At 40.5% G+C, this 16460-nt stretch overlaps 1 protein-coding gene across 6 annotated transcripts in view; it reads left to right on the plus strand.

Annotated features, from left to right (window-relative positions):
- Window positions 1-264: 264 nt before the first annotated feature.
- The window catches only part of cspg5a (chondroitin sulfate proteoglycan 5a), a 65207-nt gene continuing 49011 nt past the window's right edge, over window positions 265-16460 (plus strand). For all 6 annotated transcript variants that reach the window (XM_037676112.1, XM_037676114.1, XM_037676115.1 and 3 more), the window contains exon 1: window positions 265-758. In XM_037676112.1, the coding sequence (XP_037532040.1) occupies window positions 659-758 (100 nt within the window). In that variant the 5' untranslated portion in view covers window positions 265-658. The remainder of the gene's footprint in view (window positions 759-16460) is intronic.

Below are 16460 nucleotides of genomic sequence, written 5' to 3' on the forward strand. Positions count from 1 at the left end.
GAACAACTTCAGGGTGATCTAACAAAGTTAAATCAGGTCCTCTGGATGGATTAAAAAAATAAAAATAAAAATCTTCAGGGTGAGTTTTAGGGAAAATGAAGAGGATGTCAAGGAGGAAGGTCTGAGGAGGAGGAGGAGAAACTGGGAAAAAGTGAGATGAAGTTTCAGGAAAATCACGAATGGAGGAAGAGGAGCGTCTTGGGCAAATGAGGGAGGGAATAAATGAGGGGGGAGGGAGGGAGGGGGTTCCTCCTCCTCAGAGGGTGAGAAGGCTGATGAGCGCGCGCTGCTCTCCGCCGTGCGTCCGTCTCCCTCTCAGCCACACATAATAAAGTGTAGTGCCCAAAGCACCGATCCGTTCCGAGCCGAGTGGAACCTGCGCGTGTGTGCCACCCCCACCTCCTCCCCCCCCTCCGCCTCCATCACCTCGCCCTCACAGCTCCGCGCGCCGCGTTGGGAGGCGATGGAGCCGTGAGCCGCCCGCAGAGCCACTGAAGAACCGAGCTGCTATGGAGGAGAAGCGCGGGGGGGCTGGAGTCTAGACCGCACTCAGACCATCAGATCCACCAGTCCGGACCACTTGCTGCGCCACCCGTGAACTCTGAGTCCAGGGACAGGGTTTTTGTTTCCCGTCTGCTCGGAGCATCGCACAGAAAGGATGCGGGGACAGAAGGAGGCGAGCGTCTTCCCGGGATGCTGGAGACCAACGCTGCTGTGGTGCCTCCTGCTTCTGCACCTCCTCCCGCTGCCCGCGCACGGTAAGCACCTCCACGGCCTCCATTCTGCACGCAAAGACACCCACATGGACTCTGCAGCGGCTGCAGCGCATCCTCTCAGAGGAGTCAGGGTACCGGAGCACACTCCCCCAGGGCAGCCAGAAACCAGGTCAGGCTCAGATGGGGGGGTTAGGAAGCGCCTCACTCCCACTGGATACTAATGAACCTCTGCTCGATGAAAATCAACTAAATTCATCATTTGAAAACAGAAAAAAAAAAATGCAATATTATCTTAAAAATATATAGTTGAGGAACATTTCCCTTGATTTAAATCTGAAAGCTTTAAATTGATCACAGGTTCCACCAACATGGACATAAACCAAAATGAGGTCAGAGCGAAGACACAAGTGGACATCGTTTATTAGGGGGGGTAACAAAGAGGTCAGTCTGGACACACTGAAAACTGAAAGGATGTCAAATATTATGCTGAAGAAATGGCGGCACAAATGAATCCCTGACATCTCAGTGTGGGTGGGTGGGCGTTGGGAGGATGGGGGGGTGTTCACGACAGTGTGGGGTTTAAATAAAGTCTTGAAGAAACACGGATGGAGAACGCAGACAAAGGCTTTTCAAAACCAGTGAAACCAGGTCACTGTTAGTCAGGTGCAGGGAGTCCGGACGATCAGTGGCGGTTGCAGGGGGTGGCACAGAGTGGCACCATCGTTTCCACCCTATTTGGAGGCGATATTTGTGTAGACTTGGACCCCCCCCCCCCCCCACTCCACCACCTAGTTTCAATCCAAACTGAATCTGGGGTCAACGTGGCGTTACTGATGGCAGCTCTCGGTTGAGGCTTGTTCCATGTGTCATTTATAGTCGGAGGCAAAAACCTGAAATCTTAAAGTGAAACTTGTCCTGCAACAATTCATTTTGGCCCCCACCATGAGGAAAACATCTCGATCCGCCGCTGGAGATGATGCAGCAAACCAGATTCCTGAAGGAGATCCGGCACCACAGCTTCACAAAGGCGAGGATTAGGGTCGAGGATGGGGGGTGGGGGGGTGATGAATAATTCATGGAGGGGGTCTGAGGGGACATTCTGATACACACAAAAAACAGAGGAGTAAACGCTGAAAACAGACACGGGCACCGTGCTTCTTTGTCTGAGATTTAGTGCTCACGCGGACTGCATCGCTGTCAGATTAATGGAGCAGGAGCGCGCACGAGCTGGAACCAGCCTGGTGTTATAATCAAATATAATCTGTGCGCCCGGTCCCGGACCGCTGGCTGAAACCTAAAGGATTTATATGATTGTGTTTTTATTGCTCCTGTCCGGTTTGTTGAAGGCCCCAACGAGCCGATCGTCCTGTGAGCCAACACTTGATTCAGCTCCAAATTAAAAATATACATTTCAAATGCGTATCTTTTATAAAATAAGGCAGAAACCTTGTGGTATTTTTTATTTTATTTCCTAACATGACTGGATTCAGCATCAAATAATAACAAAGATTTCAAGTCCTTATCTTTTATAAAATAAGGCAGAAACCTTGTGGTATTTTATTTCCTAACTCGTTGCCTAAGTTCTGATTGATTGGACACTTTAGCATTTTTATGCCTCAGATTTAGGTTTAAGATCGTTTTACGATGAAGACGTCAAACCTTGACGTGAATATCTCGTGTGTTTGTTGTGAATCAGCTGCTGCCACATCCAGCCAGAGCTCCACGTGTCAAACTGATCTGTAGCCATTTTGTGTCTTTTAAGGGCAGTTGGCATCTCTCAATGGGTTGGTTGTAAAAAAAAAAAAAATCAATCCGCACTACATCCAATGATTATTTCCTGAAAACAATCAAAGAATCTTAAATTTATTGGTCTTTAAACATAGATCTTCTGCATTCTGTTAGTGCTCGAAATGGAATTGCTACTTCCACACCAAAATGTAGTTCAGTAGCTGTAAAATTATCTGAGTTGTCGCTGTTGTTGTGTTTTTTAAGGTCTGTTGGCTGTGGCAGCCATCTTGAATTGGATTGATTCCAGACACAAATCAAATTTTAAGTTTTGACAATTTCGTTGAATTTTGTCCAGCAGTTCAGGCGATATACATGAGTCTGCCTGTACTTTTCACAAGCAGCAGGTGATAACGGTAACACGCCAGGTTATGTAAACCTGTTTTTCGCCCCGTTTGTCCTGAAAGCACAATTAAACCAGTTTGCATTCGTTTCCATGGAAACAGCTGAGTGGATCTGGCAGAAACGTGACATTCAAATTTAAAACCGTTCCAACCAAATATTGATCAACTCATCAGCTGTGGCAACAAATGCAACAGGTTTCATCTGTAAATTTGTCAAAAAACGTCACGCATTCAGTTTTTTTTTTTTCTACTTAGAAACGAGCTCCGACTAACGAGGCTTGTAAACTCGTTAACTGTTGTTTTGTCTTCAAGTCTGGAGTTACAATATATCTGGACGTGAACTCGTACCCGCAAAATGCATTGTGTCATATTATTCCTACACATCAATATAGAAACTCAGTGTTAGGTCCGAGTTCCTGTAAATTAAAATGGATTTAAGTTGAAGAACAATATATCATTTAAAAAAACGTTTTTCCTACAATGAAAAGAGAAATTCACCCAAACTCATATGTCTTTCCTGACGGTGAGTTTCTGCAGCCGGCGATCGCTGATAAACATCCTAATCACGCTGCTTGAACATTTCAGCTGCTTTACAGTATTTCTAATCTAAATCTTGCTTCGACACAAAGATAAATGAGACCTTTAGCTTTTCCCATAGCTTGAAACTTATAGTTAAAAGTGTCATCTCAGCTACGAGACGTGGCACGAGCATGTTGTTTGAGATGAAAGTCTATTAAGTTAGTGACGGTCATACTTTCATACATTCATTCATCAGTTTTTAGGAATCTTGCCCAAACTAAAGGATGACCATCCACCGTGTGTTTTGGGGTCAAAGCAGGTCTTTAAGATGATGAACTCATCCTCGTGTCACTTTGAGTGCAAATCTCTTTTCTGGTGCATCTTTGTCGCTTGTCATGTTTGATGCAGCATGAATTTACTGTCAGTTCCAGCTCAGGTGCATTTATGGTGAAACAAAAACAGGCTGGCAGATCTAGTGCAGACAACAACCTTGGGCATCTCCCCCCCCCCCTCCCAAAACACATCTCTTTCGCTTCACCAGTGAAGTGTGGAGGCGGCAGCTTGCCACCTCTTTGCGAGCGAACAAATCCATCTGCCTTGACTAGACGGAGGACAAGCAACTCATTTCCTCCATCTTTGTTCCCCTCCTTCTTGTGGAACTTAATCCTCCTCTCTGTTGAATTCTGATGGCGTGCAGCCGTCTCTGCCCTCCCCCACCAGCAGATAAGGTGATGGATGAAGTAACGCTGCCCAGCGCTTGGTTCAGCTCAGAAACCACGATGTGCTGATCTCACCCTCTCTGTCCTCTCTCCTTTGGCCTCCTGACTAGGGATGCACGATATTGGATTTTTGGCCGATATCCGATACCAATATTTTTAATATACTTTCCTTTATCAGAACATAGCCCTCTTATTTAGGCTTATTTGCTACAAAAATTGTGTAACAGCTGTAAGAGCTGGTGACATATATTCAGTAACAGCCATATGCATAGCACTTTAACTTATATTAAATGAAAAGTGTTAAATGGTATTTATTAGCATTAGCATTTATTAGCTGCAGTGTGGGATCCTCTGCACTCCTGTGCATGAAGGACAGCCTTTTTAAGTTCAATGTTTTTGTCTATCCATTGTGCCGTAAGACTAATCATGCTAACGGGGCTAACACTTGACGTCCAAATGTCTGTGGTAAAACTCACCCAAGTGCTATCGGCTATTAGCTTCTCAATGATGTCGGAAAAAACATCTCTGACTGGGGGCGATGTAGCGAGGCTCAACTTAGTCCAAAAATCTTCAGAATCCAATATCCTCAACGAAAAAAAAACCTTCCACACCGCCGACATTTTGACTTCTTCCTCTCCGCCGTGATCAGAACAGGTAGGCGTGTATGACGTCATCACGTTGCGCTGGCGCTGCATGCATCCTTGTCTCTGGGTTGTCACGCAAAAACAGCGTCTTTTATATCGGTGAGTTATTTTGATGGAACGGCCGATGTTTGATATTTAACTTTAACGCTAATATCGTCCGATACCGATACCATGCCGATAATATCGTGCATCCCTGCTCTTGACATTTGGATCTGCTGGCTGACATACTTTCAGCGTGGTTCACCATTAAAGCTGCTCGCTGCACAATATGAAATCAAACATAACAACATGTTCTCCTGAACTTGATGCAACGGTGCAGTTTGAGAGTTTACGCCAGTAGTTCTCCAGATATATTGACAAGCAGCTCTGAACTACGGGGACTCGCTCAACGTAAACAAAACACTTTTATCTGCTTATTTTACTGAACAAATCTGAGCATAAATACTTTGTATGTACCAGTACATGAAGTTGTCTCGCTCCATTCCAAATGGATCTTTTCCATTTTTAATCTCTTTAAGGACATTTGGGCTGTTTTTAGGTTAAATAAACAGAAGAGTTGTTGGCAGCTGTTCACAAATTTTACCTACAAATTTTTGATTTGGAGACAAATTAACTGTCAGTATGAGAAAATAAATTGTGCACATTTTGTTTCTTACTTTATGAATTATTTTTGGCTGGTGTTAATGATGTTGCATTGAGTACGTTTAGGCTAAATCCTCTCACTGAGGCTCCTCTACAAAACCAGTTCTGCCATTTTTTTTATACAAAGTAATAAAAGTCCATCCATCCATCATCTTTACCCACTTCTTCCTTTTCGGGTCACCGGGGGTCACTGGTGTTCATGTCCAGCCATCACTGTGCAAATAAAATAAGATCACATCGACAACAATTAGAACATTTACTCAGTTTGCAGCTCTGGTTATTAATGAAGAATAGCTTTGTACTCACTCACCCGCCTCCCTTTGGTCTCCATGGAAACCGTGCACATCCTCTGACAGCGGCCAGTGTGTTCATATCTCTGCCATAACGTGTTTGAGCTACGAATTTCATCAAGCGCTGAATGTTTTTGGCACAAGCTCACATTTCATGCCAAACTGGGTGGCTCTTGGGAGATCGTATGTGTGTGCACGTGCGTGTGCATGTGCGTATGTTTAAAACTACAGACAATGGGCGCAGTCCATTACTCCCAGCTCTAATTTGAAGGTGATATAATTATTCATACTGGTGTCTTCATTATTTCTGCATAATGATTTCATTCTTCGTACACGGTGTGAGGTTTTCAGCTAATTAGAATCTGCTGGGTGTGCAGGCGGTGCTCTTTCCCATCCCAACACCAGGTGGATGCACAAACATTGTTAGGGTGTATTTTAAGGACCATGCCACGGCAATGTGGGTTAACTGGTTTAATAAGAGTTAAAAAGAGAAGAATCTGGAAGGTGAGACTCATGAGGAGCGTTTGATTGGTGGTTATAAAGATGGAGACTCAGGATGAGGTTCTCTTTCAGAAGGCATAGAACTGGACCATGGTAGGACTCCAAACCTCAGACGATACCTTGGATTATAACAGAAATGTAAAAGAAATGGATATTGTTAGTAAAATGGGATGAAGCATGCAAACAAGCAGGGACTAACTGGGAACAATACCGAGCGACTCAAAACACAGGGAGGCAGCCAAGGGTGTCCAATCCTGGTCCTCGAGGGCCACTGTCCTGCGTGTTTAGGTGTTTCTCTGCTCCAACGCACCTGATTTAAATCCATGGATGATTATCTGGCTACTGCAGTAGATGAAGTGGTGATGCAACCATCGAATCAGGTGTGTTGGAGCAGGGAAACCTCCTAAACAGTGGTGTAGTCTACATTTTTGTAGTGGGTATACCACTAGCGGTAAAGTTAGTTGCACGTTGGACACAGCTGAAGCCACGGAGTGCGAATGTCCAAGGTCCAACGTAAAACTAACTTTACCGCGGTTGGTCCGTGTACTGTGCTTCGATGCTCACAGTATCAAACAAAACATGTTCAAGTATAAAGTACAGAAGAATTAATTATACCACAATTCGCTGGATAAGTGAATGTAATAAACAAGCACTGCATACCGATAGATTGTTACGGAAGCGTTTAACTGCCGTTTAACATATTAATGATACGTGCCAATCATATGTCATGTCTAAATGGGCACTTTTAAGTGGGTATACTGAAATTCTTAAGCTTTTCTAGTGGGTGTATGCCCGCACAACTACACCACTGCTCCTAAACATGCAGGATGGAGGCACTTGGGGAGCAGGACTGGGCACCAAAAATGCAGAAACTGAACACTTTGAGAATTAAACATGAAAATAGAACCCCGAACAAAAACTAAAGGCTAATAAAACGCTGACCGTGACAATCTGAGTCTTTTTTAATGGAGTAAAAACGTCTTCCTAGAAATAATTAGCAGTTTTGGATGAACTGATACTTCAGTTTAGGCATTTTTAGTCATAAAAGCTAAATGAAGCTAATAGAAACTCTTTTCTCTTTGAGAAATCAGAATGTGTGTTTGAATTGGTGGCGGCTATACAGTATTCGTTAGTATCTTCCCACCTGGCCAACATTAACAAACGTAGGTGACCCCAGGCTCGACCCGACCAGGTGCTGATTCCTCTGCTCCGCTGCGTGACGGTGAGCCTGCAGACGTGTTTACTTTACATGTTGTTCACCGTTTTAGATGCATAAAAACATCTAGTGTGGTTTGATAATAAGATGACATTAATAGATGTGACAGGTCCCAAACACAAAGAGCTGCCATGCAAAAAAAAACAAAAAAGCTGTGAGCTGCAGAAGATTGAAGATCGGACGTGTGGATTTTATGTTTCTTTAGTGTTTTAAGTTGGAGGTTTAAGTTAAAAAGTCCCATTTCTTCCAGTTTTGAAGAGAATTTTGAGCTAAAACAAAACTGAAGTGGATGTTTGGACTCTGCCTTCTGTGGAGATTTAACCGCAAATCCTATAGCAGCGAAAGACACATTGAGTAAGAGAAGACAAAACTCGACAGTTTCATTTATAATCCGTACATGGACCAAAAAAAAGTTGTGGTAAACAGAAAGATTTAGAAGTTTTACAATATTTAAAATCAACTACATTGCAAAAAAAAGAGAAAACCCCTAAAATGAGATTGTGTAAAAACTGTAAAAGTTATCAAAATGCCAGTTCAAATCATTGTTGTGACCTGTTTAAACTTTAAATGAAGTTTCTACAGTGAAGCATGTCTGATTTATAAGAGCTCCAAAGAAGGCTGGATTATCTCATTGGTTTTGCCAAAATATCGTTGATCACCATTTTTCACTTTTGTAGTTTTTATTTAAATTTTTGCTATTTTTTTTTCCCATTTTGTGCAACACACAGTGCCCAAAAGTTATAGTGCACTAATCTTGACCAAACTGCATGTTTGATGTATAATTTGCACGTTTTATTTCAAACCGTAAGCCTGTAATCAGTGTTGCCAGATAGAGTCGAGGTTTTCCAGCCCAAAAATCTGTTAAAAAAAACGCCACATCACTCAAAAACCCACGCAATAAATATATTGATGCATTATATTTACTGTTTGAACATGAACGCACATCAGTACAAGCCAAGGTATTTTAAGAATATAAGGCAAAATGCAACAATCTAACAAAAATATTCCCAGAATTCTCAGCAAAATCAGAATGAAAGCCGTCCAATCTGGCAACACTGCCTGTAATGATGCTTGTGCTTTGGCACCAGTTTGTCAAAGTGTTCACTGACTAGAGCTGCTTCTGTTTGATGAGCTGCAGCACCGTTGTGTTACTTCACGTGAAAAACATTTAATTGTCCCTAATTTACATGCTGAATATTTAGAATTAAAAATTATATTGGAAATTTATTTCTATAAGTTATTTACCATTGATTAGGTGACCAGTTTGTTTTATACTTCTATAATTTATCCAGGGTAAACACATGTTTTATGCTCTACATGACACTTCTGAGCTGCTGCATTAAGAGATAATATAAAACTTTATGACATCTCTACACCATTAGTTTTTTCATTCAACCTTTATTTATACAGGTTAATCCCATTGAGCCTCGAGGACTCATTTCCAAGAGAGACCTGGAAGTTTGTTCTTGTTGATAAAATCTTTGGAGGTAGCAACAAAGCACCTCATGTTTTTTCAAGAAATTCAATCTCACAGTTGTCTTATTTCAATGAACCTCCCACCTGAAGCACCTCCGGTCTCTCTCCTCTGGCTCCGTTTCAAAGATGAGATCCTCTCCAAACACTCAGTGATGGAGCAAACGCTGCAGCATTAACAGACCCCACCTACACTGGTTGCCCTGTGCCCCGCACCTATAAATTACCACCCACACCTGACATTTCTTCAGTGATGCACGTCTGTGATGTTCATTGACGGCTGTTTATGAAATCTTTAGTTACAAATGGAGGAAACTGTGTATTCTTGCACAAAACAGGGCTACAAAGATCCTTTGTGACAAAGTTTCATCGATGTTCATTTTTGTAAACCCATATGCAAATTAAAGGCCTTCCTTCAAGACAAGCGTGTAAGAGTAATATCTTATGTGGAGGGGGCTCAGAGTTAGAGCTGTTTTGGTTAAACCTTATAAATGATGTAAGAGATTTTGGCTATCGCCAGTACCGATATTGGGAGGAGAAGGCTAATGCTGATAATTTATATATTGGCTGAAAAATTTTGAGCTTTGCCCACCCCCAAGAATCTAAATAAACCGCTACTATTAACTGTTTTAACACTTGAAGTCTTGAAACAGTCGTCCTAACGTGGGTTCACATTCTCTATCCTCCACTATTTAAAGTTATCAAGTGTGCTGCAAAAAATATCAATTAAACAAAGAAACCCTGTTCATTGTTTAAACAATTAAACATTAAATTAACATTGTTTAATCAATTTTAACAATTTTACCTCTACATTAGATTTATTGTTCTGGCTACAGTATTACAAGGAAATAGCGCATGCTAGGTTATCTAAACGTTAGCTTGATGACTTGAGAGGCACATATGACAAGTGGGTTGGAGGATTGAAGAGAAGTTATTGTTGTCGATTTGTTTTTCAGATCAGCTAAAATGAACGTACACTTTTCTGTTCAACAAAATACGCTACGCAGTATTTAGCTGCTCCCTGCTTCGGCTGTGCTGTGAGTCAAATGTGCGCCCTCTGCTGGTTACATTGTACAATTACATCTTTTGCAAGTAAGGACACAACTCGTTCCCAGCATTTTAGGGGAGAAGTTATGTTTATTTTGGCGCATAATGGGATAATTATCACCGATACCGATATGTCCCCAACTGCCTATATCGGCCTTAAATATCAGCCCTACCGATATACCGGTTGGGCTTTAATAGAGATGTGACGTTCAGGACCAATCTGAATCTTTTGAATGCTTTTTAAAAATGAACGATGGGAACTGAGCCGCAGACGGTGGTGAGCTGTTATTTTTTTTGTCGTCTCGTGTTTCACACAGATGTTCCTCTGCAGCAGTTGTGACTGGTGAACATGCCCTCAGGAAGAGTTGTGTGTTGACGTGATGCCACAATGTTCGTACATCTAGACATACAGCCGCACTACCTCAAAATGAATCCTCCCTTCAGAGAGCCATGGATCCCATCTCTGCTGCGAGATGTAGGAGCTCGTGATGCGTGTTGTAGATTACTCTTTGCTACTACCACACTGAAACTGAGCTAAATATGTTTAAAATCAGTAGTGGAGAAAGTACTCAAACTCTGTAGTTAAGTGAAAGTACAAATAAACAGACAAAAATGTACTATAGTAAAAGTAGAAGTACCACATTAACATTTTTACTTAAGTAAAAGTAAATAACTACTTGCTTTTAAAAATACTTAAAGTATTAAAAGTAAAAGTACTTGCTGAATGTATTACATAATGCAATGGTCTACAGTATCATTAAGTGCACCTACCGTATATATATGTTATGTAATACATTAGTGTTGAGCCATTTTAATGAACAATGCTGCAGATAATACATGTTTTTATTGTTTACTCTGTGACACAGTTCACACGTGGACTTTGATTATGTGCATCAGAATTTCAGGGATGACCTGCAGAGTTAAATGCCATTAAGGAAAATAAGAAAGAGAAATGATTTTACCTTTGAAAGTTTTTATTTAACACAAAGCAAAACCAATAATGTGTCATTTTAACTGCAGTAAAAACATTTAAGTAAAAGTTGTCTGCCTGAAAAAAGGAGCATTGGACACACCTAACAAAGAATATCTGATCATTTCAACTCCAGTTTGTCATCAACTCTAGTTAAAATACTGTCTAGTCAACCTTGTAATGGGTCAATAGTGAACGATATTTTAACTTCCTGACACCATTTTCAAAACTTGGACCTGAGTGTCGAGTCATTTGGAGACATCTCTCGTCTCCTAACATCCCATGAACTGACACGTTTTAATATTGCAGCAATAATTTCTTGTTCAAGTTCAGAAGAAGTTGGTTTTCAAAGTTCTTTGAGTCCAGTCTGGTTCTTTTGGGAGAGAGAATCTGTCCTTCTGTACTGAACAGTGTTTCAATAGTCTTTCAATAGTCTTTCAATAGTCTTTCAATAGTCTTTCAATAATCTTTCAATTGTCTTTTAATAGTCTTTCAATAGTCTTTCATTATTCTTTCAATAATCTTTCAATAATCTTTCAATAATCTTTAAATAGTCTTTCAATAGTCTTTCAATAGGCTTTCAATAATCTTTCAATTGTCTTTCAATAGTCTTTCAATAGGCTTTCAATAATCTTTCAATTGTCTTTTAATAGTCTTTTAATAGTCTTTCAATAGTCTTTCATTATTCTTTCAATAATCTTTCAATAATCTTTCAATATTCTTTCAATAGTCTTTCAATAATCTTTTAATAGTCTTTCAATAGTCTTTCAATAGTCTTTCAGTAATATTTCAATAATCTTTCAATAATCTTTCAATAGTCTGTCAATAAGGCCATGGGTGGCGCGCATCTTCTGGCTGATTCTCCACAGTGGAATCCATTTTGGGTGTGCTAGCCGTGCTGTGAGCCCAGCTCAATAACGTATATACTAGAATTTACGTCACCAGCCCAGCTCTTCTTGAAGGCAAGTTTATTTAACATTACCTGCCCACTTTGCAGTGATCCAATGGCCCAACTTCCCTCTCACCATTGATTACTTTCAAACTAACGGAAAAAAAACCCACAACGTGAATGTAACTTGTAACTCAACGCATTTGTAGTAGAACATATGCATGATATATTCATAAATTAAACGGGTTCTTTCATTTTTCTGGACTGTATATAACGTGCATTGAATTTAATAAAATGTATCGTGAGACGTTATTTATCTTTGACCCATCAAAATGAATGTGGTCATTTATTTACAGAATCAAAGTTTAACATCAAACATTTACATTAATTTGGCACATTGAAAAATAACAACATGGCTAATTTAGCAAGCTATACAAGTGATCAATTATCCACACGGCGGTGGATGAGCACTTTACACAGACATTTCTAAAATTATCTGGAATGATTTCTACTTGATAGAAGAATTTAAAGAGGAAAGATGAAGTTTAGTGGGAGAAAAGATGGGTGAGGGGGTTTGTTTATGTCAACCAGAAACAGCACTCTCCGGGTTTTCTCAGCTTCTTCCCCAGTACACTTAGGTGATAGAAATCTCTTTTACCTGGAGATGTCTCCTGGCGAAATTCCATTTAACGCACCCTTTCAGCGTCTCCGTAGGAACAGCTGTGAATCGTCCGAAGTAGTGACGGTGTTCCGTTCGACACAAATTCACCTCAGCAAGTGGACTTCACATGAGTGGAGTCCGTCAGAGTTCCACCCAGATGTGGAAGAAAGTTATAATCCCATAAGACTCGGAAGAGCTCTGTGGTCATGTCAGGACCTTCCTGTTTCCCAGCACGGGAGCTTGACCGCAACCTCGGCTCGACTCAACAGGCACTTCGACCCAACAGGAACTTCGACCCCACAGGAACTTCGACCCCACAGGAACTTTGACCCCACAGGAACTGGGACTCTGTGAGACTCCGTGAGACTCTGGTTTAAACTAGGAAGTACCGACATTTTAAAGAGCTCTATTTCCGGTACATTTGGGAGTTTTCTTATTGGTCAATGTCGACCAGACAGGGGTGTGTTTTGTGACGTAAGAGGTTACTAGAAGTCAGAAAACAGCAAGAATGTTATGGAACAGATTGAAAATGTTTTTCAGACAGACGAGAGAAATGTTTGGGCGAGTTTGGGAAAACAGGTGCCAGCTTCTCTGTTTACGTCTGAGAGGATTTAAAAACAACACAGCTCGTTCCAACACTTGTCTGCTTAAACTCCGACCTTGGACCAACTTACGCTGCTCATTCAAAGACAGAAAATCAGAAAATGCATAATTACTTTGTAACAGACCTTAACATGAATTCTAACTTTGCATGAGGATTAAAAATAATCATTGTTACTGTTTTCACAGTTAATTAAAATTGATTAGTTCACTGTAACATCTAAAATGTTTGAACTAAAACACTTTGATTATCAAACATTTGTAAAACAGTAATGATAATAGAAAAGAGAGTGTTCTTTCACTTGAATTTTCAAGAAAGAAAGTCTCAGGATGGGTCAACCTGTATTTCTGGATTCAAATCAATGAAATGACAGTTTCTGTCCCACAAGGTTCTTAAGGTCAAGGGTTTTGACATCAGGTCAAGTTCACTACACATTATAGAAATGTAGTGTTGTAGAAAGTACAGATACTTAATATAAAATGTAGTGGAGTAAAAGTAGAAAGGACCCACGTTTAACTCTACTTAAGTAAAGTACAGATACATGAAAAATGTACTTAAGTACAGTAACAAAGTACTTGTACTTAGTTACATCCCACCACTGTTTAAAATGGACAAAATTCAATGCTTTTTTGTGTTGATTGAGGCCGATTAGCCGTGGTATCCATCTCAAATTATGGTTCCAAAGGATATTCAGTTATAGAGGCACATCCGTTCATCACTGTCATTAAAATCTGTCCACTAATTTTTTATCTAGTTTGTCAAAAGACAGGACTGACTCCAACACTTAATGCTAAGGTTTTATGCAAAAATCTTGGAAAATAAGCACTTTGAGTGTGTATTGTGACTAAACCTCAGCTACAGCCACACAGAGTTTTAGCACAATTGTAAAACTGACAAAATTATATCTTTATTCTTTTGGTAAAACATTATTTTAATAGTCTGCTTGTCTAGCAGTACCTGAACAATTTCCGTGTGTCACCCACATTTTGAATGAGTTTGTTCGGCCTCTCTGTTTCTCCTCCGTCATGTCCTTGCCAGCGTGTAGGCGTTCATATTTTACCTCGCTCTGACTCACAGGTGTAACTTTTATTTGTGCCGGTCTTCTTTGTTGGTGGACCTTCAAAACTTTTCTTGGAGCTGGAGACGGTCGCACAGTAACCCTGACGAAGTTTCTCGAGCAGCTTGACAAAGATATGTGTTTTTAACAATGCTGAGCTGGCGTTGTTCTCGAATGCTAAGGTGCCTTTGAACAGTTATTTACATGTTTCTGTGCCTAAACAGGAAGTGAGTGAGTATGTCGAGATAAATAATGGAAGAGCGTGTAAAATGCTCAAATATGTGACTTTGGTGTCCCTCTTTGTGTTAAAGTGCTCTAAAATGGCTGCTTCCCACAGCCTACAAGCCCTAAAAGCGCGTCTTTCATGTGCAATGTGGAAGTTGTGCGTGTCAGTGTGTCCTTGGTGAAACGAGTCATCGAGTTCACGCTCGTGCACACGTTTCCTCTTCTTGTCTGGCTGCGCCCGCTCTCTCCTCCACTGCAGACTGTCACATTAGCATTCAGTCCGCTCATCACATCTCTCCATGACTACACACACAAACACACACACCTGTCGAGAAAACAACCAGGTTTAACAGGCAGGTAGGTAATTAGACAGCTGGATATGTTGGTTTGTTAGATGCAGCTTCACAATGAGATAGAAACGGCTTCTTCATCCTTTCTTTCACACGAGATAAAGCATTTATAAGGATATAAAAGAGAATATATATATATATATATATAATTTATTCACTGCAGCTTGTCATGTTGTAAACATTTTTCATACTAACATATTGCGGTTGCTTAAAACCGCAAAATATGACCCTGAGCTCTTTTTTTCCACAAATGCTTTTTTTTTAGTTATGAGCTCAGGATTCAGAGGTTCGAACGTTCAATTTGCTTTTTGGTGTTTTTGGGCTCAGGAGCTCTAAATATTTATACTGTTGTTGCAAAAAAAATAATACTAGGGGAAAAAACAACAACAACAGAAACGGTAAGAGGTCACTGACAATAATCTGAGCTAGATCTGTAGGATTAAATCAGGAGCCGTCACTTCTGTTGCATGTCTGCTTATCAGTGCAACGGAAACTAGTTCAAACCTGTGCTGAACTGAAAGTAACAAAATAAAAAATAAAAATATATATATTGGAAACATGCCACTAATTTAGCAGCTGCTACTTTAACTTTAGTTGGATAGATTTGGTCTAAATACATCATAAGTCAGACTCAGAATCCATGGGGAGCAGCAAATGGTGTAAATGTAAAGATGCACCTCAGTCTACTGAGATGTTGAAATATACGGAAAGGTTTGAAGACATCCTATTAATCAAGTGTTTATATATAAATGCGTGTTTGCTCACATGAAAACCTACATATGTGCCCATTTTCCCACCTTCTTAAATGACATTTCTGCAACAGTAAATATAGTATTATTTGCTGTGTGTGTGTTTGTTTCTCTTTGTGAACGCTATCTGTAGATCTTGTAGAGTTTGCAGAGCTGCATCAGCTCTACCGAGGCCGACATCGTTTCTATGGCGACACATCCTCTCTCCATCGCACCACCTGCGGAGTCAGAAATGAAAGCGTTTCTGTGACGGAGGGTGAAAAATGCAGAAGCTGACGGATCAGGGAATAAGAGTTAATGGCACAAGGAGAGAAAAAGAATAGAGGATATCGTAAAGAGAGAAGAAAGGTATAAATGAACGTTTTAGGTGGGAAACAACAACAACAACAACAAAGGTGAAAGAATGGAACGAAAGGAGCGAAGGAGAAAAGTAAATGGAGAAAGCTGTTTTCACTTCATGTCGTCACTGTTGAACAGCAGTGAGAATAACATGAAGGTAACGATGCTCTGGTCAGATGTTTGAAGCTCAAACACATTAGAGGGATAAAGAAATGACGTCAGTTTGAATATTTAGAAATGATTTCATATTAATTAGACAGAAAACTCCCGTATAAGTACACACACAGACCAACATGGAAGTCACAGACGGATGAATTTTTCCAAGATGTTTAACATGAATGTCAGTGATCGCAGGTAGTTCTGCTCTTGTTGCACCGACTTTTATTTTTGGGACTTTTACATATTTTACACATTTTTCTGAAGCATTCTTTTATGTTTGTTCATAAAAAAAACACTAATTCAATATAGAAGTAAAAACAATTTATCATTATGCAATATGAAGAGATGATCCTACCGTTCATCCATCCATACATCTGTTTGTCTGTCTGTCCATCCATCCATCCATCCATCCATCCATCCATCCGTCCATCCATCCTTCCGTCCATCCATCTGTCTGTCCGTCCATTCATCCATCCATCCATCCATCCATTCATCCGTCCATCCATCCATCCTTCCGTCCATCCATCTATCTGTCCGTCCATTCATCCATCCATTTATCCATCC

This window comes from Nematolebias whitei, chromosome 5 (genome assembly GCF_014905685.2).
Source record: "Nematolebias whitei isolate Nwh7 chromosome 5, NemWhi1, whole genome shotgun sequence".
Taxonomy (NCBI): Eukaryota; Metazoa; Chordata; class Actinopteri; order Cyprinodontiformes; family Rivulidae; genus Nematolebias; species Nematolebias whitei.